Source organism: Ammospiza caudacuta, chromosome 7 (genome assembly GCF_027887145.1).
Source record: "Ammospiza caudacuta isolate bAmmCau1 chromosome 7, bAmmCau1.pri, whole genome shotgun sequence".
Taxonomy (NCBI): Eukaryota; Metazoa; Chordata; class Aves; order Passeriformes; family Passerellidae; genus Ammospiza; species Ammospiza caudacuta.
The window spans coordinates 41,083,636-41,103,307 of NC_080599.1; the positions used below are offsets into that span (position 1 = coordinate 41,083,636).

The window sequence follows — 19,672 nt, forward strand, 5'->3', positions numbered from 1 at the left end:
CCAAAATTAAAGATGAAATTTAAAGATTAGGGACTGCAGGTTTTTTTTTTTTGTTTGTTTGTTTGTTTGTTTGTTTTTTTGTTTTGTTTTGTTTTGGTTTTTCTTTTCCTTCCAAAGGCATTTCAATGTCTCACACTCATTGATTGAGTTAGGTATCTAAATCATCCAGGGCAATCTGGCCCCCATTCCAAATTAGGGGATGTAAAAGGCCAATTTGCCTTTTAAAAGCTCTCCAGTTTAATCTCCTGCTGTGCGATTAGTGCCACGCGTAATAAACACGTTGTGAGCGGCGCCGAGGGCAGGTGTGGCTGAGGTAATGGATCCCACCGACTGCCTGCTCTACAGATGCCAGGAGTATCAAACACTGCCTGCACCAGCCTTAGTCCCAGTCAATTCTAATTACTTGAGTGGACTGACTCCAAATTCAGGTGTGCTGTGGTGTGACTGAGGTCAGGGTACAGTACATGATTCTTGTCTTAATACCACTGTAGTGCTGGAAAGGTCAAACTGAGCATCGTGCAAGGGGAAGAGGTACTGGCTCTGTTAAAATTGTTCTTCTCTCCTCTCCTTGAACTAAGGGGTGAAGATTGTGTCTCTGCTGAAGAGTGTTCTGACATACTGCATATTTAAAATAAAAAATGAGGAAGAATGGAGGAATCATTTGTGCAACAATCCCTAACTGAGCCTTCTTGAGCTTTGCGTGAAACCTTGGGGCACTTGGTCTGCCAGTCCTTTGAACTACAACTACACCAGAGTCAGAGGCCAGGGAGGGCAGCATTGCCCCTCCAGGCAGGGGTAGTTTCCAGTCCTGACCATTAAGAAAATCCAGCTTTACCTACCAAATACCCTGTTCAGAAAACATTAAAACCCTGTGTTCATTTGTAGGCATTCCTGCTGTTGGAGGAATTGCTGACGAGTGGGGCACAAGGCTGAACTTCCCTTTTCCATTTGCTTACCACTATCCCACTTGACCAGCTGTAAAGCACCTCCAAGTAGGAATGTTCCCTGTGTGTCAGTCATAGCATTTTTTTCTGTTTTGCATTGGTTTTCATAACTTTATTAGGTAGTGAGTGAATGTCTGGGATCAGAAATGGTTTTAGTTGGGCTCAGCTCACTGTTAGGAGGTGTTATTATCCATACCTGTTTCCAGTGTAACTTCCCGGGAGCCCACACATTGGATCCCAATCCATAGCCATTCTGCTCATTTAGCTTCAACTATCTCTAAAGTGTTAACTGCTGAAAGCAGAAACGTGAAACCCTGCAACAGAGAGAGCTGATTAGAATTCAGCCCACTGTATCACCCCTAAATAGGAAATAAAGAATACATGGCTGTGATTAATCGTCCATAAATGGCCACTGCCTGCTTCCTCTGCTCCATACAAACACAGTCCACGTATTTATTCAGCTCACCAAAGGAGTAACAAGATCATTCCTATTTGTTAGGACCTGGGATTTAAGCAAGTACTTAAAGGGGAGCTCAGTTCTTGTGTGTCTGTAGACATGCACACACATCTGCTCTTCTGTCTGGTTTTCACTATCCATGAGATAAATCAGAATTATTTTTTTTAAAGGTGTAGTTGCCTATAGATCAAAATATATTGAGATGCAAAATCACAGCAATGTCAGTTTTAGTAAAATGATTTTTATGCTATTACAAACATCAGTCTTTAAGGATTGGCAATAGTTGTACCATTAAGAAAAAATGTTTTGGTTTTTATGCGTTGCAGCTTGGCCAAATCTGACACCAGGACACTGGGAAAAAAATAATAAAAAAAATCATGTGATGCACAGAAACCTGACCCGTAGCTTGAAGCACTGGTGGGTAAAGTCTGTTTTTACCAGTTGTGGATACATTTCCATTGGAGCACCAGCTTGCCTGCTTGTGGTTCAGCTGAGCTCAGCGGAGCAGGGCTGCCTGCACCACTGCTCCCTGGCAAAACACAGAAACATCTTTCCTTTGCTGGGATTTGCAGTCCGAGGGCTGCATCTGTGAACAGAGTGCTGCCTCCTGAACCTCCATCCTCTGCTGTCTCTGCGTGCTTAGAAATTTCCCTGGAAATGTCACTTGCACAGGCATTGCAGTGGCAGTGGTGGTCTGGGAAGGGGAGGTGACACTTTGGAGATTTGGTCCCTTTGCCCCCAATTTTCCTGAATGTCTTTAAGCAAATCCCTTGGTTTGTGGATGCCCTAGCTGATCAAAGGGGATTGATAACTACAACTCTCATTAAAGGCACTGGAGATCAAGGAGGGAAAAAAGCTGCACGAGAGCCAAATATTTATATTATTACCCTGCAAAATGGTGTAATTGCTGAGAAATGGCCAGAAAAATTGTCAAAATCATGGATAAGAAACAGGAAACAAAATCACAGAATGGATGATGTTGGAAAGGGTCTTGAGATCACCTTGTCTATCCTCTCTGCTCAGGCTGAGTTACTTACATGGAGTTCCCCAGGGCTATACCTGGCTGGATTTTGAATATCTGCAGGGGTAGAGACTCCATAGCTTGCTCCAGCACTTGACCACCCTCATAGTTAAAAAGAATTTTCTTGTGTTCAGATGGCATTTAATATATTTGTTTAAATTTGTGCCCTTTGCCTCTTGTGCAGCATGTGGTCCCCAGTGCCCGCCAAGGGGAACCAGTGAGGCCCAGACAGGGACTGCATGTGACCAGATGTGATCTGATTTTGCCCAGTCACCTTTGAAATCCCAGCGTTCATGCTTTTTTTCCCCTCTTGATCTTCCTCAACAGGCTCCTTTTGCTTGGAGACCAGTCCCAGCTGGTGGAACCAGTGGGTGTAACAGGCTCCCATCGCCTGGAGATGCTCTAGCACCATCCAAGGGCTCCACACCCCCAGGAAGTCAGCAGAGATTACCCAGCAATAGGGAGCCTTTCCCAGGTGAGCCTGTTGTAAAACAGTGATTACCACCACCACAAGATTTCTCTTCTAGGAGAGAAAAAAAAAAACCTCTCTTGCCTAAAGATGTTATCATGCATAATTCAGGGAAGAAATCCATACTGCATTTAAAAGATTACATCTTATCATCCAGGGTACTTATTAGCTTGATGATTTAAAAGTAGATGGGGATAGAGCCTTTCCTGCTATTCTGCAGTAGCATCAGTGCTGTGTGCTGACGAGTGATAGCCTCGTGGCTTGGTTTGTGGCTGAACTGCTTTTCTGATGCCACAGCTGGTCCAGATGGGATGGAGAAATTCCCAGTTCACAGCGAGCAGCCCTGGCTCTCTCTGTGTGTGGGTTTCACCAGACCACCATCCCTCTTCTTCCTGCTGGGTTTGGTTAAGTTTGTGGCAGGCAGCCACAAGGGGTTAGTGGTGTTTAGCTCCTCTGGTTAATGCCCTGTCCAGGAGCACACAGCACTCCCGTCTTCCCAGGGGCCGGGGAAGATGCTTTGGGACAGCCAGGGGCGGGCATCTGGACACTGAAATGGGAGGAGGTTGGAACAAAATTCAGGCAGATTTACCCTGGACAGCACTGGTTGTTCTGATGGCCCTTGGTGATTTCCAAATACATGTTCCCCTTCCCAGAACATGCCCTCCTTTTGACCTGGCATGTCCCATGCTGCATGGAACTTTGCTCAGAACAGGGCTGGGTTTCCACCTCTGCCCTCAGACTGTGCAGATTGTCACCATTTTTCTAAATCAAGAAAAACCTCTTTTTTTGTTTTTTCTTAAACCAACCCACACATGGGCTGGTTTAAATCAAATACAAATTTGAAAAGTATAGTGTAAGTTGTTTAAAAATGGCATTGCCCCAGCAAATAATTTCTTTCAAATACCACGTGCACCAGATTGAACTTGGAGAGGGAGAACTTGGTTATGACCTAGTTTAATTATTTATTTATTTATTTATTTTATTTCTTATTATTTTTGCACCATCATTCTGTCCGTCTTATGCCTTGTGCCTCCCCTGCATCAGGAAGCAGGACATAGCAAAACTGGCCATTCATGGCAAAATTACTCCAGGTCACCATCTCAGGACCTATCTGCAATACCTAAATTAAATAGCTTTTTTTTTTTTTTTTTTTTTTTAGGTTTTTTTTGTTTTTTTTTTTTTTTTTTTTTTTAGTTTTTTTTAGTTTTAGGGCTTATTCTGGGCTACATGCATATATTAAGAGTGTAAATATGTTGAAGTTGAGTGAGGATGCTTAGGAAATCTTGATTAAATCAAATATATCCTGGGCAAGAAAAATTAACCCCAAAAGTTGGCACCTGCACTGATTGAAGGAAGTGGCATGGAGGTTTCTAGGGTATTTCTCTGTGTGGCTTTCCATACAAGCTCTCATCTCAGAGATTTCCTGATTATATCATGGACTTAGAACTAAATGATAACCTGGGGACTCTGATTCTTACAGCCATTTCAGGCAGAAATCCTCAGATGAATGGCCTGGGAAGTCTCAGGATGGCTGAATGACAGCTTGGTTCAGGAACAGGTTGTACTGAACATGAAGCGTGAGAGTGAATAAAAAGGAAGTATTCTGAAAAAAATCCTTCTCCTGTTTCAAGGTTGAGAGGTATGAAATGTCTGCATTTAACAGTTATTATTAATTACTGCTTACTCTCTGCCAACACTGCCTTGGGAGCATCTGTGATGATTTAGCCAAGCACCCATGGCCATCACTCAACTGGCTGCTGTGACTAAGCCATGGAGCCTCATTCACTTCCCTCTCTGGCTCTGTGACCCACTTCTGTCCTGTTTTAGCTCACTTCATCTGCCTGAGACTTGGGCCACCATGTGAGAAATGGGTGTTTCCTCACATGGAAAAAATGATATATAAGGAAACATTAGTATGAGGTAAAATTCATGGGGGTTTGGATGGCAGACATGAATCACAGAGATAAATATTCCTCACCTTATCCTAAATCTTGCAATATCTGATCCATAGAAGAGCTAAAAGTTGCAGTCAAGATTTCCAGGTTAAAATCCTTGCTTTATTAAAAATAGCAAAATGCTTCTTCACCTAAAAAGACCAAAGGTTCATTCCTGGAGGCTGAATCACAAGCTCTGTGAGACCCATGTTCCCATGCCAAAAAAGGGAGCGGAGGACTCAAGACTTTCATGCTGAAGAGCACCTCTATGCTCTAACCAGTTTCCTCAGCTAAAGTTAAACTCTGCTTCTCCCCCTTTTTTCTACCCTCTTCTTCCCACTTCTCAGTCAAGCCTCCTCAGACATACTCTGTGTTTTCCACTTGGTGACTCAGCATCAGCTGCTCAAACTCTTTGGGAGCGTGACAGGGCTGTGACCGACTGAGAGGGAAAAGAACTCTGCCTTAGGGGACACAGAAATGATTAAGTGCTAAGTACAACATGAATTTGCCAGAAAACAACATCCCCACCAAGAGCCTGCTGTCTCCCTGCAGGGCTGTGCTCAACCTTCAGATTTGTGAATACCAGCGAGCAGATTTAGTGCTCATGGCAGCTCTGGAAGGGGCATCACACAACAAGGATAATGCTCAGGGCCTAAAATAATCACACCTCTAGAAATTTATTAACCCAGCCTTAAAATTGGCCCTAAATGCTGTAGAACAATCCTCATCAATCTTAGCAATACATGCATGGAGCAACCCCAAAAACTTCCCTGCCTTCACCTGGCACCAAAGGGAAAAAAGTACAAATCCTCAGCATTTGTTCAGGCTGCTTTGGTTGAAAGTATCAGGGGTAACAACCCTAAAAGTGCAAAATGAACAGGGGGCTCTTTATACCCAGGGTAATTTTGTGTACAGTAGGATATTGACTCCCTTATGGCTGTCAGAAAGACTTCATCCCCAATGGCATAACTTGCTCTAGTACTCTTTTCTTCCAAACCCTAGCTGGTAATGAAACTTTCCTTCAGATACACAGGCTATTGGTAGTGCAGTTTGAATTGGCTGGTTTCTGTTCCCATTGCTTCCAGACAGTAAATTTCAAGCTTTACTGGAAAAACAGCATTTTTATACTTCACAAATTTGGATTCTTTAAAACATTTTCGAAAATAAACAACTTTTTTGATGAAAGGCATAATGAAAAAGAAAAATATCTGTTACATCCATGCCCATCAGTACTGATGCTCCCAGTCTCCCCTGTGTTCCTCCCACAGGAGGATTCAAAGCCCTACAGATGCACTCAAAAACATTTCATCCTTCCACATGTGCTGCTCTGCCATGGAGAGGTGCATGAGATGTGAAATAAATCACACCTTTCCAAACTGAGCAGCACTCCAAAGCATTTCATCCTTCCATGTGTGCTGCTCTGCCATGGAGGGGTGCATGAGATGTGAAATAAATTACACCTCCCCATACTGGGCAGGTGTGACAGCCCCTGACAGCCACGCTGCTGCCCTTGGATCTCTGCTCAGAGCCAGCACATGGGGAGGAACATGAGTTATGAGAGGAGCTCCTCCACGCCAGGCAGAGCCACAGGAGGGTGTTGGCCTGTCCTGAAATCCCCTCTCACCACAAACACCCAGTCCCCAGAGCACTCACCTGCAGGGAAGGGATGAGGCCATGGTGGTCACTGTGCTGTTGAGGGTCACTCTGCTGCTCTGGCTGTGCTGTCCATGCCTGGAGGTGACGTGGCTGCACTCCCAGGGTGATGTGGAGGCAGTGGCCAGGCTGTGCCTGTCCTCCCCCTGAGGGGCTGTGTGCTGTCCCGGCCACAGCAGCTCCATCCTTGGAGCCCTGGGTTTGCAGGGAGCCAGGGAACTTGCTCTTTGCTGCTAAACTGTGTTTATAGATCACTGAATACAGATGATGAAGCACAGGGAAAACCTCCATCAAATCTGGCCAAGTGCTTTGAAATCTTTTTTCTGCACAAGGACAGAGAGATTTTAGGGGATGGAAACCAGCTCCTTTGCCAGCCATGCCAATTGTTTTCAGCAACCTCCAGTGGGAAAAGAAACATAGCGAGCTCTGCTTATGTATCGTTCCCATCCAGCACCATTCCCTTGGTTGCTGAGGAACCTGGTTTAACTCATTTTTATGTGCAAAGAAAGAGGTAGATAGACATGAACACAAACACAGATACATAGAGCACACACACATAGACACACGTAATCTAGGAGGCAAAGAGAGAATCTGTACCTGCATTTGCGATATCTTCCTGCACCAGGTAAGGAAAGCATCTTTTTCCTTTTAACTGGGTGCTGTACCTACATTGTTTCCTTGCAGTCTATCTTTAGGTTATAGCAGTTCACAGGTTTTTTCAGCAGATGTGTTATTCAATTACTTCAGGGCTTTTCCATTTGTAATATTGCGAAGCAATGATAGCCAGCAGACTTCACCTGTCTTTTAGAGATAGCCAGCCTGGTAATTTTAACTCTGCCCATTTTATCCACACCAGTAAATCTCATAACATGGTTATAGAGAGATTCCAATTTTTGTAGAACCTTCTCCTGGGAATTCCTGTATACAGTATTGCCATAGTCTGTAATGGACATAACCTGTGATTGGATTAATGTTTCCCTAGTGAAGAAGTCAAAGCATTTCATGTTCCTATAACTGGTTTGCAGCTCTGCAGTAAAGGTCTTTGGTGTGGCAGAGAGAATAATTGCAAACTCAGCCCCAATCAGAATATATAATCCCCTCACAGTGAGGGTCTATCTCAGTGCAGTTAGACTGCCCGTGCAGGGGTTTGTAGTGGGATTTTCTTGTCAGGAGAGCAGAATGCATGGAAAACAAGGTAATTTCAGTATTTTAATATTCATCATCCAGTCCTCCAGAAGGGAGGCAAATGCATTGCTACTGCTCCAAGGGAGCAGCCTTGGGAACAGCCAAGGGAGCCTGCAGCTCCCCAGAGCAGGGAATGAGAAGAGGCAGGCAGGGCTTTGCAATGGGCCACTGGTCTCCTCACAAGAAAAGCCCTCCACTCGTGTTCAGATAAACATGTGCCTTTGTTCTTAAGAGTAAATATCATTCTGTCCAAATAGAAGCCTAGTTTTGGATGCATATTGGCTTCTGAACCTCTCAGCATCCCTGATGTCACCTAACCTTGGTCCTGACACAAGTGACTAATAAGGAATTACTGTTGGGAATTCAATGTGCATTCCTTACATCTCAGACATGGATCATCTCCAGGAAGAAGAGGCTAATGGCAAGCCAGGAGTAGATTCTGAAGCAGGATCTGCCTGCTCAGGTGGAGGAAGAGAACTTCAGCACTCACATGGGAAGAAAGGGAACTAGACACTGGGAAAAAAAGGTCTCCTATATTCACCTCCCATGCTAGACTCCTCAAAAAATGGGGCTTGTAAACCCTCAGGCAAACTAGCAGAGACCCCTCAGTGAAAGAAAGGCTCAGGCTCCCATCCCCAGATTGTCAGGGAGAGCTTTGAAGAAACAGTTTATTGAAGATCCCTGAAAGCAGCTGTGGGTCTCTGAGGAAAGCACCATAAAGTCAGCTCTGCCTATGGGCTGCAGGGGAGATGTGACTGGGATCTCAGCATGGAAAAGTTGGGTACTGGCAACTGTGGCTCGGCCAGAAGGTGCCAGAGACAAACGGAAAGAGGAATGAAATGGGAGGCAAGAGCAAAGAGCTTGAACAAGACATTCTGGAACGAGAATGGGGAGGATGGGTTCCAGACGGGCGTGCTGCCCGGCTGAAGAGCAAGGCAGATGCTCTTGGCAGATAACCTTCTGTTTGGATGTTACAGCATTGCTGGGCAGGTGGAGAGGATGGGAAGGTTAGCACCATGGGACTTGACAAATGGGATGTCATCATTCCCCATATGGGTCACTGTCTCCAATCTGTGCTTCCTGTGCCACTGAAAGGCTGGAATATCTCGGCAGAAAGGCAGCATCTCTGCCGGAGATGAGCAAACTACTTTAGGTCTGTCCTAAGACCTACAGATTTCAGGCTGTGGGGCAGATACCTGTGCACAAGACAGGTAAGAAGTGGAGACAGTGATTTTCAGGAAAATCCAGTTATTAAACTTAAAATATTGACTTTTGCAAGTGTGGCAGAGGGAACCTTTGACAGCTGATAGCAGGGCAGCACAAGGGCTTGCCACAATCCAGCTGTCTTGGTTTTGAAGTGATCTGGGAGCCTGTGAGGAGGAAGAAATGGAAATGAAACAACACACTCATTCCACAGATGCTTTTATCACTTTATTCATATTTCTAGAGTAGTCTTTTTGCAGCTAAGCAAATATTGAAACTCTCTCATTATATATATATATGTATGCATGTATATATATAGTAACATCCAAAAATAAATAATGAAGAATTCTCCAAGTGTTTTTGCAATGAACATGGGAAAGAACATTTTAACTCCAGTAAACCAACTTTGAAAGTCTTCCACTAAAACCCTATAAAACCCAGTGATAGTCATAAATTAGCACTAGATTAATTCAAAGGAGAACTTATTCCCCCCCTGCATACCTTCTAATCCATATCTCCAAGAGGTCATTTTAATTATCACACTGTCAATGCTATTCATTACTCTGCTTTTGGAGACAGAGAGCCAGCACTGTGCCTTTTGGAGGCCTTGGAATTCATCATATGAAGGCATTTTATTCTCCCCAAAAATGCACACAGTTTAACCCTCTCACCTTGAAATGCTGATGGTAGCAAGTTTGCTTGGTGTTCTAAATCATTTTCCTTACAGTGGGATACCTCTTTCTTGCTTTCAAGCGAGTTCCCCTTGTCAGACAACAACTAAGGAAAGCCCAGCTAACGGGTGGCCAATGCACAGATGCATTCAGCTCAAGGTTTGGCAGATCCTGAGTAGCTTGTCCTTCTTCAGAGACATGCAGAATCAAACTTTCAGCACTACTCCTGACTCACACTGCCTCAGTCATACATCTCTTGGCTAGTCTGGTCTTTCTAGACCCCAAACAGTTTTTGATGGAGGGTCATTTTCCCTGCCTGTTGGACAGGTCTCACAGCAAGTTTCATGCTGCAGGCTGACAGTCCCATTTCTCACATGACCCCTCTCCTCAAATGATCTGATAGAAGAGCAAAAAACCCAGCCATGCAGTGGATGATAAACTGCACACTGAGGAGCACCTGCCTGGCTCCCAGAAGCTATTTATCAGGCTCTCTTCATGCAAGCTAACAGGACTAGCACATGCAGTAGGCACAAGGGCTTCTGAGCCCAGCACTAAAAGGGGAGACATCAGATGGTGCAGTAGAGAAGCCAGGACTCCCTCGTTAGCTCATTGTATGGATTACCCCTTTAAAGAGAGAGAAGGGGACTGGTGGAGGAAGGAGAGGCTTTCTCATTTTAACAAATAGCTTTTCAGACACCACAAATGATTTCTGCAAATCTATCAGTTCACTCTTTTTTTCCCCCCTCACAGATAGGGAAAAAAAAAACCAAAAAAAAACCCCTGAAATTGATTCACCATCTATAAATAAAAAAGAATCAATAGTAAAATTTCTAGCTAATTTCCCTCTGCCTCTTTGCTCCTTGGACTATTTGTTATCTTAGAAATATTTGTCTGAGGGAAAAAAAAAGAGAAACATCATCGATTCCTGACTGCGACGTGTTCCTCCACCTTGCCCTACAGCTCTCCTCTCCTCTCCTCTCCTCTCCTCTCCTCTCCTCTCCTCTCCTCTCCTCTCCTCTCCTCTCCTCTCCTCTCCTCTCCTCTCCTCTCCTCTCCTCTCCTCTCCTCTCCTCTCCTCTCCTCTCCTCTCCTCTCCTCTCTCAGCGTGTGGACACAGACGAGTCCTTCAGGCTCCTCTTCTCGTGTTTTCCTCCAGCGTGGCTGTTCCCAGGGCCCCACTGGGCAGTGCATTTATAGGGTGGCACGTTGTCCTTCCTGCCAAAGGAAAAAAGAGAGGATAGATGCTGTCAGCCCCTGCAGTGCTCCAGCAGCAGGTCAGTGTGAGTGGGGTGTGCTCTGAGGAGAAGCTGTGTGTGAAGTCTCACTGTGAAATGCATCTGTGAGGAAGGCTTTGGCAGCTCAAGAAAATTAGAGGTGTTAAAGACCAGCTGGTCCCATCCCTCTCTGGCCAGAGCAGGGTTGGTCCTTCAAGGAGGATTCAAGGGCTTTGTGCTAACTCTGAGCTCTCCAAGAGAAGGGTCCCATTACTTCTCTTTGGGTGAACCCCTTCCCACTGTTTTCTCCCATTGAGGTCCCTTCATTTCTGCTCATGAAGAGCCCTCCTCTCACTGTGAATATTTCCTTCTGGGGCATGTACCATCCCCAGGATGGCTGGGTTCACACATCTGCTCACAGCTGGATTGCCTCCAATGCCAGGAGTGTTCACAGCTGGGTCAGAGTCTTTGGGGACAGACTGATTGTGTGGCCAGGGAACACCCAGCACATGATGCCAGCTCTTCCAGCATCCAGACCAGTGCCTTCAAAGAGCCCACAAAGATGTGATACTGCTGTTTCACTGTGCCCATAACTCCAATTTTCTAACTCAAATTTTCTCACTCGAATTATCTAGCCAAATTTCAGTTGTCAGTATAGTTTGGAGTTTCCAGTGCCCCTTTCAGGCTGCAGCCCCAGCAGAGCTGTGGGAGTTTTATAACTGGCCTCCAAAGGAGCAGGGTTGTGATAAATACAAAGTGCTTTTTGCAGTGATGCCCCAGGAGTCCACAGGCTAAGAACTGAGCTTTTCAGAGCCCAGCACCACAGAACCAGCTCCCCAGCTTCCCACAGCTTATCTGGTGGAAAGACTTGCTTTATAACACTTCAGTTCCTGATAAGGAACTAAGTCTCATTACTCATTTCCCAGGCAAACACTCCTCTGTGTATGTGTTTACAGTGTGCATGATGAATTTTTGCTACTTTAAGGAAAAATAAATCTCTGCTAACAGTTAATTCTGCAACATTTCTGTTCTGTTTACTTATAGAGCCATTTTGCTTAGAGGTTGTAATTAAAATCCTCCATCTCACAGCCTGCCACTCTCACTGCCCCTCTTCCCCCCAGGTCCTGGCACACTGCTCACAGCAAGATGGGCACAAGTGACCAAGACAGCCTCAGCCCTGGTCTGTCTGTCTGTCTGGGCAGAGCCTGGCCTGGGGAAAAAGTGTCACAACTCACAGCATTGTGTCCAGAGTCCTTGCTTGATGAGAGGCTGAATTGCAGAGGGTGTGGGTCCTCCAGCATCATCCTCATTCAGGGAGGCACAGCCAGCACTGAGCTGTCCCAGAGCAGGGAACTTCCCTTCACAGCCTCTGCCAGCACTGGTGGCTCTCAGTGGGACTGAAAAGCTGACTCTGAGAAAAACACTGGGACCAGGAGCCAGAGGAACCATCTCTGGCTGCCCTGTAAGCCTGCCTGTGAGATTCCAGTGGAGAGTGGGGTCCCTCTACACTTACCCTAGAGCAGCCTTCACAATCCCCTGCAGATACACCTTCAGACAGCTTCTCCTTTGTACAAGTAGCAAAACCCAGCTATCCATTCCCATCCCAAGGAAGGCAATGAAACTGTGCTGGCAGTGTTGCTCACAGCAGCCAAGGGGCTCCAGTGACCCTTCAGGGTGCTCCCTCAGGCAGCTCTTGGCCCCCTCAGCTGTGCCTTGCCAGCTTTGCTCATTTTCCCCCACTGCTGTGGCAGGGCACAAACAGGAAGGTTCTCTACTTGTGCCTGATACACTCTGAGCTCTCAGTCTGCTCCCTCTGAGGTCAGTTTTGGTAACCCCCAAGGCAGCTGCTGACCCTGGGCAGGCTGGTGCTGGTGCTGTACCAAACCCTACTGGGCCTCAGACACTGGCAGGGAGAGGAGCTCTGTCACACACCTGTGTCACACATCCGTGTCACACGTGAACTGACCTGCCAAAGGCCATGCAGCAGATCTGGGAAGAGCTGAAAAGAGCTGATGGAACCCCAGTTTTCTTGATCCCTGCACCCTGACTAACCCCAAGGAATTGGGCTTCTCTGTAGTGACACAGAGAAACCTGCCTTCTTCACCACAAAATTGTTTGTTTTTCAGTACTTCTGCTTTTATTTGCAGAAGGAAGTTTTAATATACATTTTAAAAATTTGTAATAATGTAGTTGCTGATGGGACCCAGGGCTTAGAGGGCTTTACCTCCACCAGCCCCTCCCTCCCCACTGCCACAGCTGCTACCATTTACTGCATCTCTACAGTTCAATCACCAACCTAAGGCATAGTGGTATTTTGAAGAGATAAACATTGAGACAAAAATAAATAAATGAGGACCCTGGGAGGGAGACCTGAAAGGCACAGTGAAGTGAGAACAAGCAATTTCTCTGGTTCTGTGTGTAATTACATTGACATGTTCCTAGACAGCACTGGAGACCCAAACACAGCAGCAGCTGTGAACCAAATGGAGACTCATGAAAAACATCAGGAAGCCAGGCTGGCAGCCCATCCCTTGCCTTGGGGCTGCATCAGCACTGCCCATGTCACTGCTGACAGCCTTCCTGCCCTCTCCCAGCACTGGCTGGGCAGCAGGACTCAGCTCCTGGTCCAATTTCTCTGCACCCACTCCAGTCACCCAGCAGCACTGCTGAGTGTCATTCCTACACTCCTCTATGCAAGTGAAGGAAAAAATATAATGCAAAATATGAAAAGAGGATAAAAGTGGGTCCTAAACTTCCTTTTTCCTGATTTGGTTAACATAGGACAAGGAAATCCTGTCATGCCAACAGCACTTAGAGGTGAGATTTTTAGACTCTGGCCTTTTTCAGCCATCCACTGAACTGAAGCATCATGAGGATCAACCACTCAGTTCACATCAGGTACTTGTGACAGTGTATTTTTTTGGACATACAGCCAATTGACAGCCATAATCAAAGCACAGCTCTGCTACATGTTCATTGCACAGACAACAGTTAATCGTGCAGCCATGCAAACTGCTTTGCAAATTGAAATCTCAGAGGCATAGCAATTACAATACCAAATTTATACCACATCTCCCACTCAACTAATTGTACATCCAAAAAATCACCACTTGAATAATCTGAATACATTCACCTTTAGAGCTAAAAAAGCCTTTGCTACATGCTTGATCTCAACACAATTTTGAGTTACAGAACCCCATGGGAAAAAAAATGCCAACCTCTGATTTCAACAGGAAAATTGCTTCTATCTAAATACAGCAGATGCATAATTCACACTGACGTCTAACAGCCTGGTGTTCCCAGCAAAGCTTGTTTTTACTCTGCAAAACTGGGGATGTTGCTATTGCTGCCTGCAGCTCTCCCAGCGCATCTACAGGACAAGCCCTGCTCTGAATGTAGTGTTCACATCCAAAATAACAGCACCTGGTTTCTAATTGTTAGCAAATCTTAAAGGCCTTAAAGTGAACTAGCAGACCTACAAACTAGGCTGATGTTTTGGATGGGTTGAGGTTTGCAGAGCCACCACTGGGGGCACATTTGTGCTGCTGTGGCATTTTGAGCTCTTTCACACACACATTTTTTGACTTTTGTTTCCATCTCGTGAAGCAAGGCAAGGTGGGGAGATTTGAGCTAGTGACTTTGCAGCTGGTGTATTAAAGAAAGTCAAAACAGAAGAGAATTGGTGTTTAAATTGCAAAGGGAGGTAAAAATAAAGTTATCTAAGCCATGTGAGTGGGATCAAAAATGAGTCAAGGCTGGAAAATGGGTAACCTCTGATCCCTGAGATTAAGAAATCTGGCTGCTGTTGTGTTGCTGGTGATCTAATTTTTACACTTTCCCTCCAAACAGAGGAGACACGTTTCCATTGTGTCCATCTCAGCTAAACAATCAATGCCTGATCAGTCCCAATGCTTCACTCTCAGGGATGCACAATTAACCAGCTCCATGTTTGACACTGCAAGGGGAGCTCAGTATTTTCTGGGAATGCCTGACAAGTTTCAATCATACAGAACACAAACCAAATGACCCAGCAGATAATGACAGCCTGTGCCCTGACAGTTAGATAATGTGCATGCTCCAAAGCAAGGCCAATTAGAAGCAATAAAAACAAATTTGAAATGTTAGAGCAAAGGTCAGAAATGCTCAGACATTACCACAGGCTTGATTTTTCTTCTTCTCAAGCGCTCACCAGCACTATTTCCATTAAGTGAACATGTAGTCATGTTTGCCAGGTGCCCACCCGTCCATTACAGTGCATTGTGACTTCTGGGCCATACAAACCCCACTAAAGTGATGTGTGGAGAATCCCAGCACTACCTGGAAATCTCATCAGGTCCCTATCCTATGGCTCTGCCCTTCTGAGTACAGGGGCTGGCCCATACTGCTTATAGAGAAGGCAGAGGTTACAGGGTGTGCATGTCTCTCCCTCCACCACAGAAGGGATTCTGCTGCTTGCCATCCATCCTTCACTTCCTGGCCTCCCTCCCCAGCTCAGTGCAGCAAGACACACCTGTTTTATCCAGGAGACAGTGCCCAGAGGCAGGAATAATTAGTTTGTAGCTGGAGCCACACTATCACATAAGAGAAGGCGCCACAATTACAAGCGCGGCTCACACACAGCTAGCCTTGTGTGCCTCTGCTGACCCAGCTGCAGACAGCACAGGAATGGATTTTGTCTTGGCTCCTGTCCTCCCATTTCCTAAGGAGCAGCAGGACAATAATGGATTGCACTCACCTGAGGAGATGTAGCAGAAAATGGCAGTCGCTTGAGCTCGTTCAAGTTACCAGCAGGATATTGGGATTAACATCCTGTGTGCATCAGACATTATCCACATCAACCCACCCCTCACACAGGTCCCTGTCTCTGCTTTCCAAATCCCAGGCCAGGGTGATGCATGAAGTAGCACAAACACTGTAAATCTGCTTGTTGGGTTCTGGCTTCCTCAGAGCAGCAAGACCAGGGAAGGAGAAGGAAAGCAGGTGGGTACCTGGAGGCATACCTATGTGAGGATGCCTGGGAGAGCTAATCTAAATACATTTAGGGTTTAAATGCAAAGCTGATTAGTGAAACCACAGCAAGCTCTTATGTGATATGCTCCTTCGGAGTTAAAGTAGCCATAATTCAATTTATTCATTTAGCTCATTTCCAAAAAGTAAATTAAAGTGTAGTAAATTAAATTAAAACAGCTGACAGCACCTCCATTTTGAAAAGGATTGTTAACGTGGACCCTGACTACTTCATACAGTAATGCAGATTATTTTTGCTTGCCAGGCCCCCCATCAGGCACATCAGCTCCCCATCCTGAAGTATTTTTACACTCCCTCTGATCAGGGAGTCTCCAAGAGCAGCACCAAGCTGGACATGTATTTAGGTGTTTGCATGTGCTTCAGTGTGCTCAAATCCAGGGTAAAATTCTTGCAGCTGGCAGCCTTGTTCCCAAGTGTTGGAGAAGCTAATTGTTGTAATGAGGAATTTTGGTGAAGCCTCTGCTGGGAGCTGGCCAAGCACTGCACATCTCTAAACTCTGTAAATGGATCCTTTTCACTGAACCCATGCAAATGCCACTGTTCAAAACCTGGAAGGTGTTCTTTAGTGACAGCTGCAAGTATCAAGAGTTGCATACAATGTGCAGATGTGTGTGGGAGCAAGCTGATTATAATTACCAATAAAGAAGGGGGGGAAAACCCCCCAAAATTATTTTTTTAGGCAAAACCGATAATTTGCCTTTAAACCTTAGTATTTCTTCCATTACTAACACAATTTACAGGCCTGGAAACCAAATTGAAGTTGTTCTGTTTTGCTGCCCTCATTCCATTTCCTCCCTCCTCTGCAAATTGTAAGAGGTTTTGCTGACCTTTCATTCATTTAGTCTAGAACATTTTTCCTGTTTATTACACTCTGCTCTCCTCTTAGCCTCTGAAAATGGTGGGAGAAAAGACAACAAGACAATAATTTAAGTTTGGGACAAGTGAGCTGGGGATGGAAGCAGAGCCTCTCAGGAATAAAGAAGGGAGGTGCTCTCACTCCCAGCTCTCATGTTGGTCGTGGCCAGGTCAAAGAAAGCACAACCAGATGCAGGTGAAACCTCAAAAATCCTGAGCTTGAAAGTGTGGAGAGGAGTTTTTCTGAAACACGGGTAGAGTTGAACTCAGGAGAACACTGCAGACCCAGTGGGGCAGAAGGACCTGCACTCAGCACATGCCAGAGAGCAGCCCAGCCCTGGCCTGGTGTCAGAGCCTGCCAGCCCACACAACCTCTGGGCACAGCTGCTTAGCATTGAGGTGGGGCTCAAAATGAGCTGTCCAGGCAGAAGGACCTACCTGTGGTCATATTGTGCCCACACACAAAGCCTTCCCCATCCCCAGCCAGTGTGGTGCAGCAGGCAGTGCCCATGGCCTGTGAGCATGGTGGGACAGTCCCGTGGGCACATCCAGCCTGCTGGAGACACAGCTGGGCTCTCATACATCATCATTAGAGCTGCAAAGTCAAGCAGCAAAAGGAGGAATTGCCAGAATAAAGGCTGTCAGAGCAATTTTAATTCAACCTCCTGGCAGATATGCCTTCTGATGGGGTCTTTAATTACCTCATCACAGCCTACTTTTTCTTCAACAAGGCTGCTGCTTTATTCAGGGCACGATGGACAGACGGCAATTAATGAAGGGCCAGTCAATATTTTGTTCTGTCCTTTTTTCATTCAGTGTGTGGCTCCAGGCACTATTTGCCACATGCCATCAAATCCATGCTCTTAGAATTATTCATCTTCTTCTGAGCTTTTCTCTCATGTGTATCAGTATAGCAATTGTGAGGTTCCCACATAGGAAGGAAATTCTTTTCCAGCACTTCTGTGAGCAGAACACAGAAACTCAAAGAAGTTCTGTGGGTTTTACCTATAGGAAAATATAGGGCAGACATGACCTGCAGAATGCTCCACCAGCGAGGCCCAGGTGGGATTTCTCAGGATATCCACACTGTCTCTGTTCAAAGCCCATCTTCCCTAAACCTCTGACAGAGCTGTTTAAACACTCAGGACATCTAGAATTTGAAATTCAGTGTGCCCAGAATATGAGTAACATGGACCTGGTGGCTCTTAGAGAGAAAATGTCAGTGGTCTAAAGAGGGAAGATCTCTGGTGATGGTGGGCTCTGTCACAGCCAGGGAGCCATAGTGAAAGAACAGAGAAATGCTGATATGGGCAAAGGGATGAGCTTCAGGCAGTGCAAACTGACTGGCATTTGTGAATTTCTCACCAAAATTCTTCTTTTCAACCTTAGTCATTCTCTGTAACAGCTGCGCTCTGCTGTCTCCTAATCTCTTACAAATTTTTCACCTTTCACCAACCTCCTTTCAGAGGAGGACATTTCACACTTTCAACCCAAGAAATCTTAACCTTTCCTCGGGCACAAGTAGAAAGAGGTGAGAGCAGGACAGAGACTCTGTAAGAGGAAGAGCTCCCTGTGCCACTGGCAGCATCAAAGGGAGCCCCACTCAAATGGTTCCCAGTGAGTGCCCTGGGAGTGGAGCTCTGGTCACTGAGCAGCTTAGGAAAGGAACAAGAGGAGAGGGAGGGCATGAACCTTCATTGCTGTCCAACAGCCCCTTTCTGCACTGCTCTGTGCCCACTTAACCCACCCTTGGAGAGCTGTCTTGGTGTCCAGGACAGGCTCTCTGAGCCTCTCTCAAGCATGGCTAAGTGGCAGTGCTCTCTTCTCCAGCAGGCAGCACAGAGCTCTCTCGTGCCCTGCTAGAAATTCATGGGCCTGCTGGCTTGTCACTCCAAAGAGCATCCAGCATTTTCAGCGAGGCTTTTAATTCATTAGCTCACAGAGGAAAATATTCTAACCTCCTTGCTCTCCTCAGCTGAGTCACTGATGCTTTCCTGCCTCGCTGCAGACACATCACCTTCAGGAAAATAATTACATAGCATGCAGATAACAGCAGACATTATCTTTGTGAGCTGGGTGTTTGTTTGGGATCACAGGATCTCCCTGCCTCGAGGACTGCAGGACACACTGGGGTTACTCCTTCAAACCTGACCTTCCTTTGCAGGCTGTGGGAAACTCTGTGGTCACTCCAAGGGGAACTGGGGGATGCCTGAGGGAGCTCAGTCAGAGGAAAGGGCTGAAGGGTTCTGGGAGGAGCTGGATGAGCTGTGCTGGGCTCCATCACTGGAAGAGGTTGCCCAGAAAAGCTATGGATTCCTCATCACTGGAAATGGTCAAAGCTAAGTTGGATGGGGCTGGTCTAATGGAAGGTCCACCCTCTAGGGGATGAAACTGGATGATCTCTAAAGTCCCTTCCAACCCAGAACAATCTATGATTCTGTGATATGGTGGCATTTGGGCTCCTGTAGGCAAGGACAAGTGGAATTTAACCCCAGGTCCAGCCAGCCAGCTAGGTTCACTTACAGGCACATAATGACACTATACCCAGAATACAAATACAGTTATTTCTCTTGATTCTTGAAATAAGCTGCATTTTGGTAGCAGAGGGTGCCCTACCTCCAGCCTCAGTCTTGTTCTGTAACCAGAGCTGGTCCATCAGTTATTGCCTCTTACTCCAGATGATCCTGATCCCATTCCCACTGAAGTGCCTGCATTGCCTGTGCTGTAGGATGGCTGCTCTCTCACAGCCTGACTGCAAGGACAAAGCTCTTGTAAAGGTGCCTGAATTTGGGTACCAGCCCTATTTCTGACCCTCAGGTCCACCTCTCCCTCTATGTGCCTCAATTTCCTTCTCCAAAGCACGGTGATTCCAACACAAACATTTCCTTCCTTGCGGCCAGACGTGCTCTGGAAGTGTTGCAGGTTGTTGCTATTTCCAGGCCTGTCATTCTAACACATTTTGGCTGCACTAATTCCCTCAAACAGAAATTGTTCTGCCTGTCCTAGTCTGGGACAAAGCAGGCAATTAGCTGTCCCTT

General features: G+C 46.0%; 1 protein-coding gene across 1 annotated transcript in view; it reads right to left on the reverse strand.

Annotated features, from left to right (window-relative positions):
- Nucleotides 1–10,637: 10,637 nt before the first annotated feature.
- The window catches only part of LOC131559671 (cytosolic carboxypeptidase 6-like), a 205,540-nt gene continuing 196,505 nt past the window's right edge, over nucleotides 10,638–19,672 (reverse strand). The window contains exon 8 of the mRNA XM_058808088.1: nucleotides 10,638–10,752. Within this exon, the coding sequence (XP_058664071.1) occupies nucleotides 10,638–10,752 (115 nt within the window). The remainder of the gene's footprint in view (nucleotides 10,753–19,672) is intronic.